At 39.6% G+C, this 24,930-nt stretch overlaps 1 protein-coding gene across 4 annotated transcripts in view; it reads right to left on the bottom strand.

Moving 5' to 3' along the window:
- si:dkey-100n23.5 overlaps window positions 1-24,930 on the bottom strand; it is a 330,394-nt gene that overhangs the window by 18,646 nt on the left and 286,818 nt on the right. For 3 of the 4 annotated variants that reach the window (XM_061879835.1, XM_061879826.1, XM_061879838.1), the window contains one exon: window positions 7,183-14,587. The exons of the other annotated variant lie outside the window; for it this stretch is intronic. In XM_061879835.1, the coding sequence (XP_061735819.1) occupies window positions 14,423-14,587 (165 nt within the window). In that variant the 3' untranslated portion in view covers window positions 7,183-14,422. Of the gene's footprint in view, window positions 1-7,182; window positions 14,588-24,930 lie in introns of those variants that run through there. 4 annotated transcript variants of the gene reach the window in all.

Raw genomic sequence — 24,930 nt, 5'->3', positions numbered from 1 at the left:
GAAGTCTCGATCCACATGTGAATAAATTACCATATTAATTAGCCATGTGCTCATTGTTACGTGGAGTGAATACAGTAGCAATCAATTACCATACTAAGTAGTATGTGCGTTGTTGTCTATGTTATGTAGACTTAAAACTCTGAAGCGTTTTTTTTTATTGCTGAAATTTTTACTGGGGCACTGCAGATCAACACTGGGGCACGTGCCACAGTGAAATCTGTCTGGCGACGCCACTGGTGCGAACTCATCCATGGCACATTACGACTTGATGATCGTTTTTTCCAGCAACGTTATGACTTAAAAAAAAAAATTGTTGACATTAAAACATTTCTTTGCAAGTCTGTCGTCATGTGATGTCCTTACGATTTCGCAGTTTTGTGAATACGTGTTTGACTGCACGTGGCACTACAGTACATGAACCAAATGGTGTTCTGGGCTGATAAGTGCTTTCTTGAAGTAGAAGCTACATTTTGGAGGAATAGACATGGCCACTGCCGTTCTTGTGGAGTGCGTAACGTCGGAGGTGATTATGCTGGCTTTGCAAAGGGCAGCTGCTCACAGAGTTCAATGCAAACAGCCTGCAGCCAAAGCAGCTAATTGAACTATTTGATGTGCGGGGCGCCACTTTGAAGACATCATTCCGCGCCGACGGGTCGCCTGTGATCTCACCATTAAAACGAAAAACGGTCGGTGGAGACGGAGAGGAAGGGGGCGGCGGCAGCGGCGGCGGCGATGTCGTGCCGGCGACCGCAACCCTGCCCCACCGCCTGTGAATAGCAGCCGGCTGTGATAAACAACAGGCGGCACTCAAACAGCGGTCAGGCCCGTGGCACGCCGTGGCTGCGAGGTGACAAAGCCCCACCTTGTTTTGTTGCCGCTGTCGCCGATCCGCCTGCCCTCCCCCCTCTGTGCGTCATGGCCGGACTCCAACAATGGCTGGGCTCTCTCCTGTCACGCACACACACACACACACACACACACACACACACACACACACACACACACACACACACACACACACACACACACACACACACACACACACACACACACACACACACACACACACACACACACAAGCACACAGAGATCTGACAAATGATAGGCTGGCGAGTGGAGGCCAGCTAATAGCAGGCCGTGCGCCTGCCGACATGCCCGTGGGCCGCGGCTGTTAAATTGTATCCAATTACGAAGGTTGCGACGATACCAAGGAGCGGAGGTGGGGCCAAGGCGGGCGGCGGGGGGGATAATAATTCTTCCCGCATGACGGGGAAATTCTCTTATTTCCTCGTCTCCAATGGTGCGGGTCTTGAAATGTTTAAGCGTGTGTATGGGGTCCTTTTGTTTTGGCTACAGGGCGAAGCTGCAAGTCAGGTTTTCCGCTTTCTTTAATCAAAATCCTGTTAATCCGAGGCGTAGACCAACAATGGCCAGCAGGGCGCGGCCTGTAATTATAATTATTTGTCATTTCAAACCAACACTTGATGCAGTGCCCATTAAAACCTCAGTAATACACACCCAAATGCATAATTTTTTTGTAACTTGCTTGAAACATTACAACTTTTTCCCATAATTTTACGGTATTTTTTTTTTTGCATTACAGTACGGCTTTGTACTCTAACCGGAACTTTTCGCCCAACGGAACTTTTTTCTCATAAAAGTACGACCTTCGGAACTTGTCGGAACTTCTCTTAAAATGTAGTCTTTTTCTTGGAGCATTACACCGTTTTCTCATATGGAGTACCACTGATAGTCACACATACACACGAGGTGTGGTGAAATTAATCTCTGCATTTGACCCATCCCCAATGTGGAGAGGGGAGCAGTGAGCAGCATTGATGGCCGCGCTCAGGAATCATTTTGGTGATTTAACTCCCAATTCCAACCCTTGATGCTGAGTGCCAAGCAGGGAGGTAACGGCTACCATTTTTATAGTCTTTGGTATGACTCGGCTGGGGTTTGAACTCTTGACCTACCGATCTCAGGGCGGACACTCGAACCACAAAGCCACTGAGCAGGCTTTACGACTTTTTGGTAAACACATAATCTATTTCTCTGAATCTTGGGACCGTTTCTTGTAAAATTTGACATTTTCTCGTAATTGTATGACAGTAAAACAAATCACAACTTTTCTTACATTATGACTTTTTTATCGCAACTGTACAACTTTCTCGTAACTTTCTAACCTCTTGTAACCTTTTTCTGAACCTTACGATCAATTTTTTCCCAACACTGAGACGTATTTTACTTATCTTAACACTTACTCCTTTTTTCTCCTAATTTTATGACATTAAAACGAAAAATTTTTTTTCTTTCAACGTTGCACCGTTTTCTCAACTATTTTTCTCAAAACCTTCCGACTTTTCGTATACATACACTTTTTGCTTCGAGCCGTACGACTTTTTCGTTGTAACATTTTTTTGGGGTAACCGTAAGACATTTTCTCCTAACAATATTCCTTTTTAATCATAGTGTTACGAAATTAAAAAAATTACTTATTTTTTCCTGCAAAATTTTCTCAAAAGAAAATACTTTTTTTTCACTAGTGAGATTACATTTTTTTTACTGTTTTTTCTCTAATCTATTAACCATAACATTTACTGTCCATGTCACGACATCTTTTTTTCCATAATGTTATGAGTTTATTTGCGTAACATTACAACTTTTTTCAAGCTCATGCAGTTTAAGTACTGTATATTCTTGTAACATTCCGATCGTTTTTTGTTTCATTACAGAACTTTTTTTCTTGTTACGTTACCAGTTTTTGCCTATGACCTTACTAGGACTTTCATATTTTGGGGGGCTTGGGCGAGGCAATAAATGAGGAAAGTTAACATTTTCTGGAGGATATGACGCACAATATGATTGTGATTACGAGCTGACATTCAAAACCACCACTTGGCACATATTCAAACACAGTAAACAGACAATAAAAACAGCAACTAATAATAATTCCAGTATTTTTTACAAAATAACATAAATGCCTTTCACTCGCGATAAACTGGCTAATCCTTGTAGCTGCATGACTGAATGACATGTAGACCGTTCAATGACAGCTAATGTTTTGATAGTAGGTTTTTCCAAGTTAGTATTATTCTTGAAAAAAACAAGTCCTTTTATATTGCTTATTTTTCATGACAAAAGGTTCAACTATCCTTCAACTCATGTGTATTTAAGTTTGTTGCACATTGCATATGGTAGTTTAAAAAAAAAAGATTATTAATAACAATAATGATAATACATTGAATATGAGAAATACTAATACATATTCAATGTATTATCATTATTGTTATTATTATTATTATGAGAATCAGCATTTATAAGTCCGGGTTCATGGTTCTCACCCGGAAAAGGGCGGAGTGCTACCTCCGGGTTGGCGAGGAGACCAGTAACGTGCGGTGAGATTCATGGCTGGTGAGGCACTGACTTCATCACAGTCAGATTTATAAACATTTGAACCCTATAGGGTATCTTATTCACCATTTGATTGGCAGCAGTTAACGGGTTATGTTTCAAAGCTCATTTATACCAGCATTCTTCCCTGCTTGGCACTCAGCATAAAGGGTTGGAATTGGGGGTTTAATCACCAAAAAGGATTCCCGGCCGCTACTGCTCACTGCTCCCCTCACCTCCCAGGGGGTGAACAAGTCAAATGCAGAGGACAAATTTCACCACACCTAGTGTGTGTGTGACAATAATTGGTACTTTAACTAATGTAGCAGGTACTTTAGCTAGTATAGTATAGTGTCAACTAAATTACACTTATTATTATAATTATTAGCCATAATACTGCTAACATTAAAAATATTAAATAATCACATGTATGTAGAAAATACAAACACGACAGTACACAGTGTTGTCAGTCTGACAGGTGTAACCGCGCTCCAGCGGCAGTGTTTATTCATTGTCTTCACTGTAGCATAAATAATGCGGATAGCCTTAAAACGCCACAATACTCAGTCACCATATTTAAGTACCCAAAATAAAGACTGGCCATGAATATAAATTAATTTGTATCAGAAACATTGGAGGAAACGGGATTAAAACCCGATGCTAACAGCCCATAGAAAATACATGGGTACGGCTAGTAGCTACTATTAGCAAACAATTCACTTATCAGTTCGGCCTAATATCTCAACATCGACAAACTCTTTCGTCGCAACTCGGCCCTGATGGTCGGCACCTACAAGTTTACAATTAGTTGTAAAATGTTGGACGGTTGTTTTTACAATATGCAGGCAAACGACAACTTTATAACATACCGGCTTCAGATGTCCCCAGGTCTAGCCGAGTAGTGCAAGAATGATCTCTGGGATCACTAGCGCCCTCTACCGCCAGGAGGCCGGAGAACTGGTGCCTCACATAGTCCGTCTTCGGAGCCGTTTTATGATTGCCCAGCACAAGAAATACGTTACACACATACAGTTGTTGACAAAATACACTGTACATTATATACCTCAGCTAACTAAATTATGGAAATGTATAACACATTCAGTGTTTTTCAACCTTTTTTGAGACAAGGCACATTTTTTTCCATTTAAAAATCCAGAGGCACACCACCAGCAGAAAACGTTAAAAAAAATGAAACTCCACCAGGTCCTCTTCGTGTCTTATTTTGAGTTTGTTGGCGTTTTCCTGTGTGTTGTGCTTTAGTTCTTGTCTTGTGCTGATATTTTGGTGTTTTCCTGTAGCAGTTTTATGTCTTCCTTTGAGCGCTCTTCCCCGCACCTGCTTTGCGTTACCAAGCAAGGCTATTGAAGCTGTTGCTATTCTTCTTTGTGGGGACATCTTTGATTGCCATGTCATGCACAGATGTACTTTGTGGACGCCGTCCGTCTCTGCTCCACACGCTGCAAGTTTTTGCTGTCGTCCAGCATTCTGTTTCTGTTTACTTTGAAACCAGTTCAGTTTTACTATCATTTTACATAGCAATCCCAATTCTTTATTGCCTTATCCTTTTGTTAATTTTTGGCTTAAGCGTTACATACCTTTTTTTACCTGCACACTGTGGTCTGCATATTGGGAACACAGTTCTACAGCAGAGTTCTACACAGCACGGACACTAAGAAACGGCACAGTATTTGCAGATTATAATTATTAATTTGCCAACATTTTTATTTTTTTTGGACCAATTAGGTGAAGTTGCATCATTTCCCACGGCACAGCAGACAATATCTAACGGCACACTGGTGTGGTTGAAAAACATTGATATAATTCATATCGAAATACGGTCTCACTGTACAGCAGACAGCAGTTAGTCGAGTCATTGCGCAATCCACGGGAGGCCCAGCTGGCTGTGACTCACCGCAAGTAATTCTCAGTATTTGAACGGCAAATGTGAAAATTAAAGGGGAACATTATCACCAGACCTATGTAAGCGTCAATATATACCTTGATGGTGCAGAAAAAGGACCATGTATTTTTTTTACGGATTTACGAACTCTAAATGGGTGAATTTTGGCGAATTAAACGCCTTTCTGTTTATCGCTCTGGAGGGGATGACGTCACAATGTGACGTCGCCGAGGTAATACAGCCGCCACTTTCATTTTCAACCCATTGTAAACATTGGGTCTCAGCTCTGTTATTTTCCGTTTTTTCGACAATTTTTTGGAACCTTGGAGACATCATGCCTCGTCGGTGTGTTGTCGGAGGGTGTAACAACACTAACAGGGAGGGATTCAAGTTGCACCACTGGCCCGAAGATGAGAAAGTGTCTGCCGCCAGACCCCATTGAATGTACCAAAGTGTCTGCACATTTTACCGGCGATGACAGACATGGCACAGAGATGTATGGATAACCTGCAGATGCATTTGCAACGATTAAGTCAACGAAATCACAAAGGTGAGTTTTGTTGATGTTGACTTATGTACTAACCAGACATATTTGGTAGCGGCGTGACTGCCAGTTAATCGATGCTAACATGCTATGCTAATCGACGCTAATATGTTATTTACCGGCGGTGCTAAAGCAGACCTGGCACAGAGATGTATGGATAACCTGCAGATGCATTTGTAACGATAAAGTCACAGAAATCACAAAGGTGAGTTTTGTTGATGTTGACTGCCAGCTAATCGATGCTAACATGCTATGCTAATCGATGCTAACATGCTATTTACCGGCGGTGCTAAAGCAGACATGGCACAGAGATGTATGGATAACCTGCAGATGCATTTGCAACTATATTACGTTTCCTTCCACCCACATTTGATGCCAAAAAACACTTACCAATCGACGGATTTAAGTTGCTCCAGTGTCACAAAATGCGAAAGTCCTGATCGTTTGGTCCGCACATTTTACCGGCGATGCTAACGCAGCTATTCGGCCATGCTATGGCTATGAATAGCGTCAATAGCTATTCGCTCAATAGCTTCAGTTTCTTCTTCAATACTTTCATACTCCAACCATTCGTTTCAATACATGCGTAATCTGATGAATCCGAGCTAATGTCGCTATATCTTGCTGTGCTATTCGCCATTGTTTGTTTACACTGGCAGCACTGTATGACGTCACAGGAAAATGGATAGTGGCATCGCAAATAGCGAAAATCAAGCACTTTAAAGCTTTTTTTAGGGATATTCAGAGACCGGTAAAATTTTGAAAAAATCTTCAAAAAATACAACATGCCACTGGGAACTGATTTTTATTGTTTTTAACCCTTTTGAAATTGTGATAATGTTCCCCTTTAACAAAAAACTAATCAGAAGACTCTAAGGCTCCTTTTGTTTTGTTATGGCCAGCAACAACATTCAGAAATAAATCAATCAATCAATCAATGTTTGCTTATATAGCCCTAAATCACTAGTGTTGCAAATGATTTGTATTATTTGGTAGAACATTTTTTGTTGCGATTTTTTTTTCGCCTCTGAGTCTTATTATTTGGCTACACAAATTCTGATAAAAATAAAATTAGCCTGATTAACATTTATAAGGTGTTTTTCTTTGGTCAATGGTATTTCATTAGATGCCATCAGGGCATATTAAAGTCTTTGGAATGTCGGGTTTTTTTTGCACTGAAAGTCACTCTAAACAAATATAAAAGTAGTTTTATGCGTTATAATTTAGAGATGGTTGTCTTCCATTTTGAAGGTAGTTTGCTGTTGCAACACCCGCATGCACGGTTGAGCAGACTTTGCAAAGCAAGCGTCAGCGTGCAGGAGAAATAAACACACCCAGGCGCTGCTTTGTTATGAGACGTCTTTGCTGCTCATTTATTTGATGGAGTGCAAGTCAAGTCAGACCAGCGACGCTGCCAAAAATAAGGGAAGGGATGCGAGTCTGTGTGTGCGGGTGTGTGTTTGTGTAAGATGGTGGCAAAGCTCCGTTAAAGTGCTAACTCGGAGTCGCACCGTGGTGTCACTGACACCCAGAGGGAAAGTTCAACAGCAAGGGGGGTGAAAAGGGGGTCAAGTGTCGGGTCATTAGTTCAACTCGTCAAGCGAGGCCACTGACAGCGGTCACTTCGCACAAGCCGCTGAAAAAATTGTAAACAAGAAGAGGAGGGCGAAGAAACGGGGCCAGGCTAAATTTAAATGGATGGCATTATGCTGCCAATCACACCTCGTGGCACCACTGACACCAACCATGAGATGATGAACTGTCGGAGACTGTTGCTAAGCAGCGTTAGGCCATCATTTACCTGTTTGGACCTTCGGGAAAGGGAAAAGAGTGTGTGAAAAATATTTTTGTTGTTCATATGGCTGAGCAGCAGGGTGGGACCATATAAAAAATGTACATTTCAATGTACAATGTTGTTATAAATACAGTATATCAAAAACTACAAGTACTTTTTATACAGCAAGAAAACAAAATAACCTTTCAAAAACAACAACAAGAGAATAAACACGTGTTTGCGAATTTTGAGTGCTTATGACAATAAGAAATTGCTGTAACTTCATCAAGATGAAAGACATAGTCACAATATTTGGAGAGCTCAAGTTCCGTTACAATTTGATCGTGAACGGACTGAAAACGGTTACTTGTGTTCTGCGCACAAAGAGATGTCGGACACGGCAAATGGACCACCGCCATGCACATTTTGAATGCGGTTCAAATAAAAAACGTGAGCTGTGTTCTTAGTACAAAAAAAAGGAATGACCAGGGGAATCTATGATGCAGATGAGGAATTCAAAGTCTTCTCCCGCAAAATTTGGAGACGGACGTTTTTTTACGAGACCATACGACATTATGTGTGGAAGTAAACTGTAATGTAAATTGCTGTAGTTATGCTGTACAATAGGAAAAATAAATGTATCTCCAAACTTACCGTATTTTTCGGACTATAAGTCGCAGTTTTTTTCTTAGTTTGGCCAGGAGTGCGACTTATACTCATGAGCGACTTGAGTGTGAAATTATTAACACATTACTGTAAAATATCAAAAATATTATTTAGCTCATTCATGTAAGAGACTAGACGTATAAGATTTCATCAGATTTAGCAATTAGGAGTGACAGATTGTTTGGTAAACTATACTATAGCATGTTCTATATGTTATAGTTATTTGAATGACTCTTACCATAAAATTAAACGTTAACATACCAGGCACCTTCTCAGTTGGTTATTTATGCGTCTTATAACGTACACTTATTCAGCCTGTTGTTCACTATTCTTTATTTTAAATTGCCTTTCAAATGTCTATTCTGTGGTGTTGGGTTTTATCAAATACATTTCCCCCAAAAATGCGACTTATACATGTTTTTTTCCCTCCTTTATTTTGCATTTTCGGCAGTTGCGACTTATACTCCGAAAAATACAGTACTCATGCGCAAACGTCTATTTTTTGAATGGAAAGAAACTAAGAAATTGTCGTAAATGATCACCAAGTGTTTAAAATACTGAATACAAAAGTTATTTTGAAATACCTTGAACAATTTTTATATAAAATGAAAACAAAATAAGCGTTCAAAACACCCGTTGTCCTTGTGCTCAATAAAAACAGCACGTGTCTCAGAATTTTTTGTGTTTATGACGTTCAAAAAATTGTACCATATTAAAGACCAAGTCCCAAATTTTACCCCGTTTCGAGATCTGAAGTAATTGTACAACCACGCAAAATTTGTCCGAGACCCGAACAAAAGTGTGACCTGTGTACCGCAAAAAAAAAAAAAAAAAAAGTCAGACAGGCCAAATATGCAAAATTTTTTACGTGATACAGATAAAATTTTACATGTGTTCTACATTAAAAAGAAGTCAGGTCGGGCGGATAGAAGACAATGAACCCTCAGTGTTTGTTTTTATTTTTTTAAAACTCTTTGGCCCTAAAATTCGGATACAATGTTTTACACATAATGTACGACATTATGTGTAAAAGTTAACACTAATACTATACAATAGAAATATATATTTGTCTTTGCACTTACTAATGTAAAGTAGTCTACTTTTTGAATGCAAAATCTAGGAAAAAGAAGGTCTTAGATGATCTGCAATTGTTAATAATAGTGTACATGAACCTTCTTTTGAATGTCATAACCAGCAATAAAAAAGCAATCCAGGCCATGTTTGGCCGACGTTGAGATGTCAAGTAATGCTACAAAAATCCAAAGTTTGTGTGTGATCATAATAACACTGTGACCTGTGTCCAAAAAATGTCAGATCTGAAAAGAAACTAAAAATTACTCATCAAAATCAAAAAAAACCCCGCAAGTTTCCATTGTAAATGGATGATAAATATAAAGAAGAAATAAATAGTTTTTTTCCAAAGTACTTTTTTCCAAATCCTCACCCCCATAATTTGGAATTACAAGTTTTTTGTTTCCAGACTGTTTGACATTATACATACGAGTAAACAATAATTGTATCAATGCAGTACAACAGGAAAAATAAATTTATCTCTAAACTGTGTTCGTCTACTTTTTGAATACAAACAAACTAAGAAATTAACAGTTTTACATGATTAGTAACTGTTTATAATGCTGTATATAAAAAAGCTATTTTGAATGTTGCAACTTCCTAAAAATTGAAGCAAGAGAAACAATATTTGGCCGACGTTGAGATCTGAAGTAATGTTACAAACATGCAAAATTTGAGTGTGATCACAATAAAACTGTAACCTGTGTTCTGCGCACAAGAAAATGTCGGACAGGGCAAATGGGCAAATTGTCTCTAGACAGTTCGACATTACGTGTACGAGTAAACAATAATCATATCGATGCTGCAAAATAGGAAAAAGACATTTATCTCTAAACATACTTATGTCGTTGTCTACTTTTTAAATACAAACAAATAAATTAATGGTTTTACATGATTAGCAATTGTGTATAAAGCTGTATATAAAAAAGCTATTTTGAATGTTGCAACTTCCTAAAAATTGAAGCAAGAGAGACCATATTTGGCCGACGTTGAGATCTCAAGTAATGTTACAAACGTGCAAAATTTGAGTGTGATCACAATAAAACTGTGACCTGTGTTCTGCGCACAAGAAAATGTCGGACAGGGCAAATGGCCAACTATTTCAAAATACCTGTTTTTTTCACAAGCCATCCTCTAAATTCCTGTAAAAGCAAACAAAAGTACTATTATATATTTGCTGTATAATATGAAAATAAATTAAAAAAAAAAAGTCAAATCTGAAAAGAAACTAAAAATTACTCTTTAAAATCGAAAAAATAAAGAAAGATGCCGTTTCGATGGTAAATGGATGTTAAAGAATCTACAGTACTTTTTTAGTTTTTTTCCAAACCCTCACACCCAAAATTTGGAATTACAAGTTTTTGTTTTCAGACTGTTCGACCTTACGTGCACGAGTAAACAATAATCGTATCGATGCTGCAAGGGCAAATGGCCAACTTTTTCAGAATACCTGTTTTTTTTCACAAGACATCCTCCAAACTCATGTAAAAGCAAACAAAAGTACTATTATATCTTTGCTGTATAATATTAAAATTAATTTAAAAAATGTCAAATCTGAAAAGAAACTAAAAATTACTCTTTAAAGGGGAACATTATCACCAGACCTATGTAAGCGTCAATATATACCTTGATGTTGCAGAAAAAAGACCATATATTTTTTTAATCGATTTCCGAACTCTAAATGGGTGAATTTTGGCGAATTAAACGCCTTTCTGTTTATGCTTCTCTGAGCGACGACGTCAGAACGTGACATCACATCGGTACTCAACGCCATTTTTCCCTACACATCAGACGCATCGAGTCGAATCAGCTCTGTTATTTTCCGTTTTTTCGACTGTTTTCCGATACCTTGGAGACATCATGCCTCGTCGGTGTGTTGTCGGAGGGTGTAACAACAACGATCAGGGACGGATTCAAGTTGATTTACGTAGAATGTGCATCGATTAGCACGGCATGCTAATCGATGCTAACATGCTATTTAGGCTAGCTGTGTGTACATATTGCAGCATTATGCCTCATTTGTAGCTATATTTACATTTAGCCTTTTCCTCCATCCACATTTAATGCCGAACAAACACTTAGCAATCGACGGATTTAAGTTGCTCCAGTGTCAAGAGATGCAAAAGTCCCCCGTTTGGTTTTTACCGGCGATGCTACGACAGAGATGGCACAGAGATGGCAAAAATGTCTGGATATCCTGCGACACTCAAAGTAGATGCATTCCCAATGATAAAATCAACGAAATCACAAAGGTGAGTGTTGTTATAGACTTATTTGGTCGCGACATGACTGCCAGCTAACCGATGCTAACATGCTATTTAGACTACCTGTATGTACATTTGAAACTATATTTACATCCAGCGTTTCCTTCCACCCACATTTAATGCGAAACAATCGACGGATTTAGGTTGATCCATTGTCAATGCCAAAGTCCTGATCGGTCGGTCTGCACATTTTACCGGCGATGCTAACGCAAAGATGGCCGAATAGCGTCGTTTCTTCTTCAATTTCATTTTCACTATCTGCCTCCAACCATCTGTTTCAATACATGCGTAATCTGTTGAATCGCTTAAGCCGCTGAAATCAGAGTCTGAATCCAAGCTAATGTCGCTATATCTTCCTGTGGTATTCGCCATTGTTCGTATTGGAATCGCTATGTGACGTCACAGGGAAATGGACAGTGGCTTAATAGGGAAAATCAAGCACTTTAAAGCTTTTTTTAGGGATATTCCAGGGTGGGTAACATTTCGAAAAAAATTTCGAAAAATAAAATAAGCCACTGGGAACTGATTTTTATTGGTTTTAACCCTTCTAAAATTGTGCTAATATTCCCCTTTAAAATAAAAAAAAAAAAAGGAAGATGCCGTTTCAATGGTAAATGGATGTTAAATAATCTACAGTACTTTTTTAGTTTTTTTTCCAAACCCTCAACCCCAAACTTTGGAATTACAAGTTTTTGTTTCCTGCGATGAGGTGGCGACATGTCCAGGGTGTACACTGCCTTCCACCCGATTGTAGCTGAGATAGGCACCAGCGCCCCCCGCGACCACAAAGGGAATAAGCGGTAGAATATGGATGGATGGATGGATGGAAGTTTTTGTTTCCAGACTGTTCGACATTACGTGTACGAGTAAACAATAATTGTATCGATGCTGCAAAATAGGAAAAAGACATTTATCTCTAAACATACTCATGTCGTTGTCTACTTTTTGAATACAAACAAACTAAGAAATTAATGGGTTTACATGATTAGCAATTGTTTATAATGCTGTGTATCAAAAAGCTATTTTGAATGTTGCAACTTTCTAAAAACTGAACAAGAGAGACCATATTTGGCGTTGAGATCTCTAGTAATGTTACAAACATCCAAAATTTGATTGTGATCACAATAAAACTGTGACCTGTGTTTTGCGCACAAAATTTGTCGGACGGGGCAAACGATCAGCTATCTTGGTTGTTCCAACAACCAAAACCGCAACAAAGTTTGGAGATACATGGTTTTCAAAGGACATTATGTATAAAAGGCAAAAATAATACTGCTATGTTGTCGCCGCACAATATATAAAAAAACATGAGAATATCCAAATTTTAGCTCCTGTGTTGAGATCCCGAATGCTGTACTCACGCTAATTTGACCGTGATTCATGTACAGTGCACAAATGACTTTGAACATAGCAACTCTTATTTTTGGAGATACATGGTTTTTCACAAGACATCCTACGGAATTCTGTTAGGCAAACATTTCCAAAACTCTTTTTGACCCATCAAATATATGCAACATTTGATCGTTATCCAAATCAAAGATATGGAGATACACAGTTTTCACAAAATCTGTGTAAAAGTAAACCTGTCGTCGCTGTCCAATTAAAAAACTTTTAATGTCCATTTTGTGACATGTCACTCTTTTTAATAATGTCTCCAAATTACAAATGAAAAGTGTGAACACACCAACATTGGCTAATGGCTGAACGTCATGTATTCTTTTGCCAATCATCAATAAAGGTCAAATTTCGCCAACTTGAGTCGGATTGACGCACTCAAGTCAAACTGAATGGCTAAATTGGGCATCAGCCTTTGATCACGGGGATTGTTTTGTGAAATGTCAACGCGATGCTTTGCTAACATGTCGTTTATCTTCGCTATGTTTGTTAGAAAACTGAAAGAACATGAAAATAAAAAGCACTATTGGCTTTCTTTGTGGGAATTCATTACCGAAGAGCTAATCTGCTGATCAACACAATGGGATAGTTAAAGATGTGTGGAGTTACTTACTTGAATAATCATGCTTTGAAGCACAATGGAGTGCACTACTTGCTAGAAACCAGTAGAGGCGCTGTTGATGAGGAAGAAGATGATGTGAGCTATGGGAAATGACGCTACATCGACATGATGGCATGGACACGGGAGTTCAGAATAATTCTTAGTAATTTATGGTTAATTTTCTTTGAGTTAATCGTGTACATCTGGTTATAAGAGACACAAAAACGTGGACATGTGTTTTTTAGTCAGACAGCGACAATACTGCAAAAGGCAGAAAAAAATACAGTCCACTGCTAACGTCTTCCTTCATGAAATTAAATGAGAAGAAGAGTCGTCAAAAAAAAAAAAAGGCCCGCTTTTCTCCTCGTCTCCTGCAGAGAGGTGAAAAGGTAATTGCTCTGAATGCTAAACTAGCACCTTGTTATGATTGCCTTTCAGCGGTTCTTTTCTTTTTTTCCCCTCTCTCCCTCCTCCTCCATCTTGGTGGTCTGCCAAAAGTGCAGATTGAAGGAGTCGAGGGTGCAGTGATGAGGAATGTTTTAAGACCTTCGGGATGCTGCGGAAGCCTTTTTAAACACGAGGAGGATCTTTAGCGCCGCGCGTGTAGTATTGCAGCCCTGCTCAGTATGTGCGTGTGCGCGTCTTTAGGATATTAAATAGTAAAGGATGGGGATTAATAATGGAACCTGACAGCTCATCTCCGGGTTCTATCTGCCTGACTTTCCCCCCAATCTTCCCTTCCATTCGCTCACCACCCTGCTTTCAAATCCGCCGCATTTCTCTATGTCAGCCTTCGCCGTCCTTTGTCTCCCCCTCAGGGCCCTCGGTCTTTCAGGGTCATGTGCGGCGCGTAGAAGAGCGTGTTGGCGTTGTCCTCGTCGTCGCTCAGCTCGACCAGGTCAGCTTGGGTGTAGCGCACGGTGCCCGCGTGGTACTCCCCAATGCGGGTCCTGTCGCACAGCCGCGACTGCAAGGCCAGCTAGGGTACACAAAGTTCAAAATAATTGGAGACGGCCTTTCTCTTTTTTGAAACATCCCACATAGTGCCGACTCAGTGCAATTCAATGTGGTCGGGTAGTTGTCCACTTGAAAAACGAAATGAGTTCAATTGAACGCAAAATATAAACTACCGTATTTCCTTGAATTGCCACCGGGGCGCTAATCCATTTAAAACCTCTTCTCACTCCTGCGCTTACCAAAGGTATGCGGTAAAAGTAAGCATGCGCTAATTTGTTTAAAACCTTTTCTCACTCCGGCACTTACCAAAGGTATGCAGTAAAAGTTTGAGTGTGATGTAAGCTTGGACCTTAAATCCTACTGAATAGCTCTTAATCTTCTTCCCTTAATTCGATTTCAAATTACCGGTATTGAAATCAGCCTCCTCCATTTTGAAAATGATGACAGGGTCACTTGTGACGTCACGAGTTTGACCAGGCGGTAATACTAAGCATGCGTTAATTATTTTGGGAAGCGAGTTTGACCCGGCAGTAATTCAAACTATATGCCCTGCGGCAATTCAAGGAAATACGGTAATTCATTTACTCCTCAGTAAAGATACACATTTTATCCAAGGGGAGATTGAGGGCAGAAAGAACTGCGATGACAATGAAGTAGACATGCTAACAAACAACAGCAACCCAGGAGGACGAGGTTATGTTGGATTTATTTCTCAGTGAGGGTGGCAAGGAGATCCATTTTATCTGAGAGGAAAAAGATCAAGTTGTACTCTTACGGATCAGTCAGAACAAGGTGCTAACAATGAGGAGAGTGACGGTCCCCTGTATTAACTTTTAAGTAAGGAGATACATTTTATCCAAGGAGAGACTGTGGGCAGGATGAAAACTAACTGCATGTTTGTGTACAGCTTGTGGGAAAATAGGATTTTAGTTGTTGCTGAAATAACGAACAAGGTTCGCCTGCGTTTTCTTTTCAGCATGTGGTAGGAAGAGAATTAATTTTATCCAAGATGAGACTGAGGGCGGCAAAAAAAAAAGTTGAATCGAACACGTCATTCTGAACAAGAGGAGAGCGAGCGTCTCCTGTATTTACTTTTCAGTAAAGAGACACATTTTATCCAAGAGGAGACTAAGGGAGGCAGAAAACCTAACTGCATGTTAGTGTATAAATTCTAGGACAATAGGATTTTAGTACTTGTTGCAATGTCGAATGAGGTTTGCCCGGATTTACATTTCAGCATATGGTGGGTAAGAGAATGAATGAATTTTATCCAAGTTCAGACTGAGGGCAGTAAAAAAAAAAGTTGAATTGAACCCATCGGTCGGAAAAAGGAATATCAAAAAATTGAGAAGAGCGAGCGTCTCCTGTATTTACTCCTCGGTAAGGACACAAGAGGAGAGTGAGGGCAGCAAGAATATGGACAGCACAATCATGTATAACTTGTAGGAGAATGGGATTTTGTAGTTTTAGATAGGGTGAACAAGGTTTGTCTGGATTTACTCCCCAGCATTTAGTGGTAAGAATATTAATTTGATCCAGGATAACACTGAGGGCAGCAAAAAACAACTTGAATTGAAAACATTAGTCACAACAAGAGATATTAAACAATCGAGGAATTTAACATTTTAACTTAACTAAGGGAGGCATAAAAAACAACTGCATTTTAGTTTCTAAAAAAAAGGAGGACAATATTTTAGTAATTGTTGCAATGGGGAATGAGGTTTGTCCGGATTTACTTCTCAGCATGTGGTGGTAAGAGAATGAATGAATTTTATCCAAGATGAGACTGAGGGCAGTAAAAAAAAAGTTGAATTGAACCCATCGGTCGGAAAAGGGAATATAAAAGAATTGAGAAGAGCGAGTGTCTCCTGTATTTACTCTTCGGTAGGGACACAAATTTTATCCAAGAGGAGACTGAGGACAGCAAGAAAATGGACAGCACAATCATGTATAGCTTGTGGGAGAATAGGATTTTGTAGTTTTACTTAGGGTAAACAAGGTTTGCCTGGATTTACTCCCTAGCATTTAATGGTAAGAATATTAATTCGATCCAGGATAAGACTGAGGGCCGCAAAAAACAACTTGAATTGAAAACATTAGTCACAACAAGAGATATTAAACAATCGAGGAATTTAACATTTTAACTTAACTAAGGGAGGCAGAAAAAACAACTGCATTTTAGTTTCTAAAAAGCAGGAGAACAACATTTTAGTAGTTGTTGCAATGGGGAATGAGGTTTGCCCGGATTTACTTCTCAGCATGTGGTGGTAAGAGAATGAATGAATTTTATCCAAGATGAGACTGAGGGCAGTAAAAAAAAAAAGTTGAATTGAACCCATCGGTCGGAAAAAGGGATATCAAAGAATTGAGAAGAGCGAGCGTCTCCTGTATTTACTCTTCGGTAAGGACACACATTTTATCCAAGAAGAAACTGAGGGCAGCAAGAAAATGGACAGCAGAATCATGTATAACTTGTAGGAGAATAGGATTTTGTAGTTTTACTTAGGGTGAACAAGGTTTGTCTGGATTTACTCCCCAGCATTTAGTGGTAAGAATATTAATTTGATCCAGGATAAGACTGAGGGCAGCAAAAAACAGCTTGAATTGAAAACATTAGTCACAACAAGAGATATTAAACAATCGAGGAATTTAACATTTTAACTTAACTAAGGGAGGCAGAAAAACAACTGCATTTTAGTGTATAAAAAACAAGAGAACACAATTTTAGTAGTTGTTGCAATGGGGAATGAGGTTTGCCCGAATTTACTTCTCAGCATGTGGTGGTAAGGGAATTAATTTTATCCAAGATGAGACTGAGGGCAGTAAAAAAAATAGTTGAATTGAACCCATCGGTCGGAAAAAGGGATATTAAAGAATTGAGAAGAGCGAGGGTGTCCTGTATTTAATCCTCCGTAAGGACACACATTTTATCCAAGAAGAGACTGAGGGCAGCAAGAAAATGGACAGCACTATCATGTATAGCTTGTAGGAGAATAACATTTTGTAGTTTTAGATAGGGAGAACAAGGTTTGTCTAGATTTACTCCCCAGCATTTAGTGGTAAGAATATTAATTTGATCCAGGATAAGACTGAGGGCAGCAAAAAACAACTTGAATTGAAAACATTAGCCACAACAAGAGATATTAAACAATCGAGGAATTTAACATTTTAACTTAACTAAGGGAGGCAGAAAAAAAAACAGCATTTTAGTGTATAAGAAACAGGAGAACAAAATTTGAGTAATTGTTGCAATGGCGAATGAGGTTTGCCCGGATTTACTTCTCAGCATGTGGTGGTAAGAGAATGAATTTGATCCAAGATTAGACTGAGGGCAGTAAAAAAAATAGTTGAATGGAACCCATCGGTCGGAAAAAGGGATATTAAAGAATTGAGAAGAGCGAGGGTGTCCTGTGTTTACTCCTCGGTAAGGACACACAGATTATCCAAGAGGAGACTGAGGGCAGCAAGAAAATGGACAGCACAATCACGTATAGCTTGTAGGAGAATAGGGTTTTGTAGTTTCAGAAAGGGTGATGAACGAGGTTTGCCTGGATCTACTTCCCAGCATTTAGTGGTAAGAATATTAATTTGATCCAGGATAAGACTGAGGGCAGCAAAAAACAAGTTGAATTGAAAATATTAGTCACAACAAAAGACATTAAACAATCGAGGACTTTAACTTTATAACTTAACTAAGGACGCAGAAAAAACAACTGCATTTTAGTGTTTAAAAACAGAAGAACAACATTTTAGTAGTTGTTACAATGGGGAATGAGGTTTGCTCGCATTTAGTTCTCAGCATGTGGTAGTAAGAGAATTAATTTTATCCAAGATGAGATTGAGGACAGCAAAACAATAGTTGAATTGAATCCCTCGGTTGGAACAAAGGATATCAAAGAATTGAGGAGAGCGAGGGTCTCCTGCATTTATTGCTCGGTAAGCAGACACATTTTATCCAAGAGGAGACTGAGGGGAGCAAGAAAACAGGCAGCACATTAATGTATAGCTTGTAGGATAATAGGATTTTTGTAGTTGCAAAAATGGTGAAAGAGGTTTGCCTGCATTTACTCCCAAGCATTTGGCGGTAAGAGGATGAATATTATCAAAGATGAAACTGAGGGCAGACAAAAAAAAAAAAAAAGTTGAATGAACACATCAGTTGCAAAGAGAGATACAAATTTGAGGAAAGTGACGGTCACTTGTATTTACTTCTCGGTAAAGAGAAAAATTCTATCCAAGAGGAGACTGAGGGCACTAAGAAAATGGACTGCATTTATCATGTATTACAACCAGACATGCCAATAAGGAACACCATTGGAGAAGACTGAGGCTTTCCTGTATTTACTTTTCAGAATTTTACCAAATTTTTATCCAAGCGATGACTGAGGGCAACAAAAAAAAAAAACCTGACTAAGTTTGTAAGAGAAATTAATTTTTTTAGTTCCAGCAATGGTTAACAAGGTTCATCTGCATTTACTTCCCAGCATGTGGTGGTAAGAGGATTAATTTGGTAAAATGATTGATGAATTTGACCCAAGATGAGATTGAGGGCAGCAAAAAAACAAGTTGAATTTAAACCAACAGTCACAACAAACGAGGGCAAAAAACCCTCAGCCCCGGGGCCCCTCCTTAGTTTAAAGCGGCCCTGACTGTGCAGCACCGTGGCGACTATTATGTTTTAGAAGACACATCACAACAACAACAACAACATTGGAGATGACTGATGCTCTCTTGTATTTACTTCTCAGAATATGCCCAAATTGTATCCAAGTGGAGACTGAGGGAAGCAAGAAAACGGACTGCCGCAGCAAAGTGGAGACTGTGGCGTACGATGCTGAGTGTCCATAGCTAAGACACAGCAACAGGGTAAGCCAACGTTAGCATTCGTGTAGTTATCGGGTGGTCAGATGCCGTAGTAGTCATATCAGTTGAAATGCGGAGCAGCTTTTAAAAGGATGAACAGAACAATGTCTGCCACCTTTGGCTTTCCTACAGCTAGAAGACGATGACAGAAGGTCCAAAGTGGTGACTACTCATTAGACTGCTGATGGGCGATGATTAGTTTTCCAATACTTTCTGATTGGATTAGAAAGGAGCCACTTGATGGTTTTATACACTACGGCAACGATCACATCGATTTTTTTTGGTGTTGGTGGAGTGGGGGGGTTGGACCAAAAACGAGACTGAGTGTGATAAAGAATGTACGATCATTCTAGACAGCCCATTATCTTTAAAGGGGAACTGCACTTTTTTAGAATTTTTCCCATCAACAATCCTTATGAGAGACAAGAACACATCTTTTTTTGTGTGAGCATTCTATGTAGTAAAAATCGTCTTGTACTCGGTGGCTAATAATGCAGCTAATGGGAGTAATCTTCTATGCCTCTAAATCACTTTAAAATGCACCCAAACACTGCCCAAAAATACTATTAGCTGTTTAATTACCAAGTTGTAGCAACATTATATTAAGAGTGAACTGAGGAACTATTTTCTTAGCGTAGTAACGCCTCGCCTCAAACTGCTATCCCATTAGCAAGAGGTAAGCTAGCTTCCGCGTCAGCAGCTGAATCACTTTAGAGTGTGTAATAGTTAATGCTAGATTATCAATCATGTATTGTACAAGGTTGTGTACAAGGTTGTGTACATAAGCAGAAAAGTTGGTAAATTTACAACTTCCACTTGTTACCAACTAGTCACCATACTTGCCAACCTTGAGACCTCTGAATTCGGGATATGGGAGTTGGGGTTGAGGTGGGCGGTGCGTGGTGGTAGCGGGGTTGTATATTGTAATGTCCTAGAAGAGTTAGTGCTGCAAGGGGTTCTGGGTATTTGTTCTGTTGTGTTAATTTTGTGTGACAGTGCGGATGTTCTCCAGAAATGTGTTTGTTATTCTTGTTTGGTGTGGGTTAAGGGGGAGGAGTATTTTATAGATAGAATTAACTGAAATTCAAGTATTTACTATATATATATATATATATATATATATATATATATAGTAAATACTTGAATTTCATATACATATATGTATATATATATATATGGGCAGCACGGTGAAAAGAGGGGTTAGTGTGTCTGCCTCACAATACAAAGGTCCTGAGTAGTCCTGGGTTCAATCCCGGGCTCGGGATCTCTCTGTGTGGAGTTTGCATGTCCTCCCCGTGACTGCGTGGGTTCCTCCCACTTCCAAAGACATGCACCTGGGGATAGGTTGATTGGCAACACTAAATTGGCCCTCGTGTGTGAATGTGAGTGTGAATGTTGTCTGTCTATCTGTGTTGGCCCTGTGATGACGTTGCGACTTGTTTAGGGTCTACGCCGCCTTCCGCCCGATTGTAGCTGAGATAGGCACCAGCGCCCTCCGCGACCCCAAAGGGAATAAGCGGTAGAAATGGATGGATATTATATATATGTATAAATATTTTAAAATATATATTAAAAAAATTAATACTTGAATTTCAGTATTCATTTATTTACACATATACACACACATAACACTCCTCTACTCATTGTTGTATATGAAGTGCAATGCTTTCCAGCCAGTAGCACAGCCTTTAAAGGAGCATAGGTATGGGCAGCATCTGTGAAATTTTATTTGCAGGAAAGGAGTGAATTTAGGGCTGAATTGTCCATCCTCGTTCTATTCTCTGTCACTCTCTTTCTAACCATGCTGAACACCCTCTCTGATGATGCATTGCTGTGTGGCATGCACGAAAGTGCCTTCATCAAATGCACCAGAGTCTGGAATCTTCCATCTCTTCCTAGCGTACCCCTCCCCCTTCGAGTTGTCCTGGATGAACTGAAATTCTTCTTTCCAATCATTTTGGAACTTGCAAGCGTACTTCTTTTTCTTACTTGTCGTCGCCATGACTGTCTCTTCTTCGTTCTTCTGCTTCGTCTCTGTTATGTTTTTAGACATTACTACTTGCCGTAGTTTTGAAGCAATGCATGATTGGAATCCGGATGTTGTGTGTCAGTGTATTAACGTGCCGGCTGGCATAGACACGAACTAAAGCAATAGCTCCGTGCCTGCCTACTTTATAAACCTATGGATAACAAAGACCTATATAATAGTCTCCTTGTGTGTGCAGTTGCGCACTGAGTTCCAAAAGCCGTAGATTTTATAACGTGACTGGGCCGGCACGCTGTTTATATGGAGGGAAAGCAGATGCGAGAAAATCGTGAGAAATTGTAGCTGAGATAGGCGCCAGCGCCCCCCGCGACCCCGAAAGGGAATAAGCGGTAGAAAATGGATGGATGGATGGATGTCCCGGGAGATTTTCGGGAGAGGCACTGAAATTCGGGGGTCTCCCGGAAAAGTCGGGAGGGTTGGCAAGTATGATTAAAGTTGATTATACGGCCACCTGCTCAGTGTGACCTGTATGGCTATTGATCTTATGTGTGTGTTAAAGCCGCATATATTATGTGACTGTGCCGGCACGCTATTAGTACGACATATGTCCGTGTTTTAAACAAAACGTGCAAATTGTTTACTTTGAACTCAACACCAGATTAGTGTTACTATCAGTGTTCTGATATTTATTTTTAAAAAGTAATTAACTTAAGGCACTTGTTACCTAACCAAAAAACTAATTTGATTACTAATGTAATTACTCTTTAATAAATATAAATATTAACTAGGGAAAGTAATTAATGTGTTATTTAAAACAAACCTTAAATATGTCATATGCAGTTGAGAGAACTTTATGAAAGCAACGTGTATGACGTCAGTGAGGGTTTCCGCTGAATTGAATTTGTTAGCTTTAACGGTTAGCAGCGGCAATTTGTTGGCTTTGACGGCTGTTCTGTTGAATCTTTTCACCAGCTTGTGTTACCTCTGGTGTTACGTTGGGGTCGCAGATTGTTCTCCCAAGATGCAGACGGAACTCCGGATACAGTCTGCAGATAAAATGATTTAATGTTCATAAGGTAACATGTGGAGTTCTCCAGGGTTCGGTCCTTGGCCCTGCACTCTTCAGCATCTACATGCTGCCGCTAGGTGACATCATACGCAAATACTAGGGGTGTAACGGTACGTGTATTTGTATTGAACCGTTTCGGTACGGGGGTTTCGGTCCGGTTCGGAGGTGTATCGAACGAGTTTGTAAGCTATAGTCTTAACAAGCTGCTCTGCTTTCTGCCTCTGTCTGAGCACCCAGCATTGTCCCGCCCACACAACCATCTGATTGGTTGCATACAAAGCCAATCAGCAGTGCGTATTCAGAGCAATGTAACAGCCAATCAGCAGTGATTATTCAGAGCGATGTAGTCAATGCTTCAGCGTCGAGCAGATATGTGTTTAGCAGCGGACAGCGTACTTTCCCCAAATTATAAAAAACTCACTCGCAGTTCTGGCTTGAAGTGAAGGCTAATTAGCTTTTAGCGTAACATTTGCTCATTTTGCTGTGTGTGTGTGTGTGTGTGTGTGTGTGTGTGTGCGTGCGTGCGTGCGCATGGGTGCGTGCATGTGTGTGTGTGTGTTAGGGGCAGCAAAGCCTTGTCTGTCTGTTATTTCACACGAACTAACACCATAGATTTCAGGGATGAATAGTCTCTCCTATTGCTATTGTACTATTTTTTCAGCTATAGTTATAATAATCATTAGTAATGTAGCAGCCTAGTTTTGAATGGCAGGGTCCCTGCTATCACATGTTGATAAAAATATAACATTTACATAATAAAAATCAACTACAGGCTTCCCAAATGCTGTAATAAATTAAGCATGATGAGTTGACTTGAAACTATTTAATGTTGCACTTTTTACATGTAAAAGAAAGGTTTTGTCATTTTATTTAATCAAAGCAACAACTTGAGGGAGTTTAATGTGGATTAACGTGGGCAGAATTATTATAGTGTTCCCAATGTTAAAAGGATAAAGCGATTGTTTACAAATGTGGTAAATAAATAACGCAAAAATGTATATTTTGTTGTTTTCTTACTGTACCGAAAATGAACCGAACCGTGACCTCTAAACCGAGGTACGTACCGAACCAAAATTTTTGTGTACCGTTACACTCCTAGCAAATACGGTGTTAGCTTTCACTGTTATGCCGATGAAACCCAACTCTACATGCCCCTAAACCTGACCAACACGCCGGACTGTAGTCAGCTGGAAGCGTGTTTTAATGAAATTAAACAATGGATGTCCGCTAACTTTTTTAAACTCAACGCCAAGAAAACGAAAATGCTGATTAAGAATGTTACTAAAAAGGCCTTCTTTCATCTCCGTGATATCGCAAAAATTTGCTCCATTTTGTCCACTAGTGACGCCGATTACTGTAACGTATTATTTTGGGTCTCCCCATGTCTAGCATTAAAAGATTACAGTTGGTACAAAATGCGGCTGCTAGACATTTGCGGTCCTCTCCAAGGTTTCTCATAGTCATCATTGTCACTGTCATCGACGTCCCACAGGCTGAGTTTTTCTTGCCCTTATGTGGGATCTACTGAGGATGTCGTTGTGGTTTGTGTTGTGGTTTGTACAGCCCTTTGAGACACTGGTGATATAGGGCTATATAAATAGACATTGATTGATTGATTGATGATAAATCAGGCAGGAACAAACAAACACAAGAAGAGTGTGCCGATTGCACAGGGAGCTAATGGAATAGCTAACAAGGAAACGCATAAGGTAACGCTTAGCTCAGAGATCAAAGGGTAATCGACGTAAACTGCTGCATGGAAGCAAACTAAAGCATCAGACCGAGTTAGGCAAAAGGCAGGAATAAATAGCTCTCTGATTAGAGCCCGGTAACAGGTGAGCGTCCCCAACACTAATCAGAGGCAGGTGAAAACAACAAATAACCATAGCAACCAAGGAGACACAAAACAGGGGTGCTGAAACAGAACTTAAACTACAAATGAATCAAAAGGTAAATAAACTATGATCCAGGCAATGGATCATGACATCTGATCATTAAAGAGGAGCCAATCAGCATTGATTATTCCGATTTCCAATTTTTCAGGTAAAAAAGTCAAACTGAATTTGGTAGAGAAAATTGCCCCGCTAGGAAAAATGTATACTAGCAGGGTCTCCCATAGATTCATTTACTCATGGCGGGGCACCACAAGTGAATATAGGGCCACTCCAAAGGGGAAAAAATGTGTGATAAGGAGGGTAATATATGTGCTGCCATCTTCTAGCAATCATGTTCCACAAAACATTGACTGTTATTTGTTTAGGGTTTGAGCGGTCTATAAAATCTAAGTTGTTATTAGCCTCTCAATGGGCTCGTCCGTTGTATGTTAGCATTAAGCTAACCACATTAAAGCCAACCTTCATCCTAGGTGTTAGTATTGCTTTTTTCACTTGATACCAAACTGTATTGGGGAGAGAGGCTGTTTATTCCCGATATATGCTCCTGAGAG

The sequence above is a fragment of the Nerophis ophidion genome, linkage group LG19 (genome assembly GCF_033978795.1).
Source record: "Nerophis ophidion isolate RoL-2023_Sa linkage group LG19, RoL_Noph_v1.0, whole genome shotgun sequence".
In the NCBI taxonomy this organism is placed as follows: domain Eukaryota; kingdom Metazoa; phylum Chordata; class Actinopteri; order Syngnathiformes; family Syngnathidae; genus Nerophis; species Nerophis ophidion.
The sequence above is the reverse complement of the archived record's forward strand: the minus strand, read 5'-3'. Positions and strand labels throughout refer to the sequence as shown.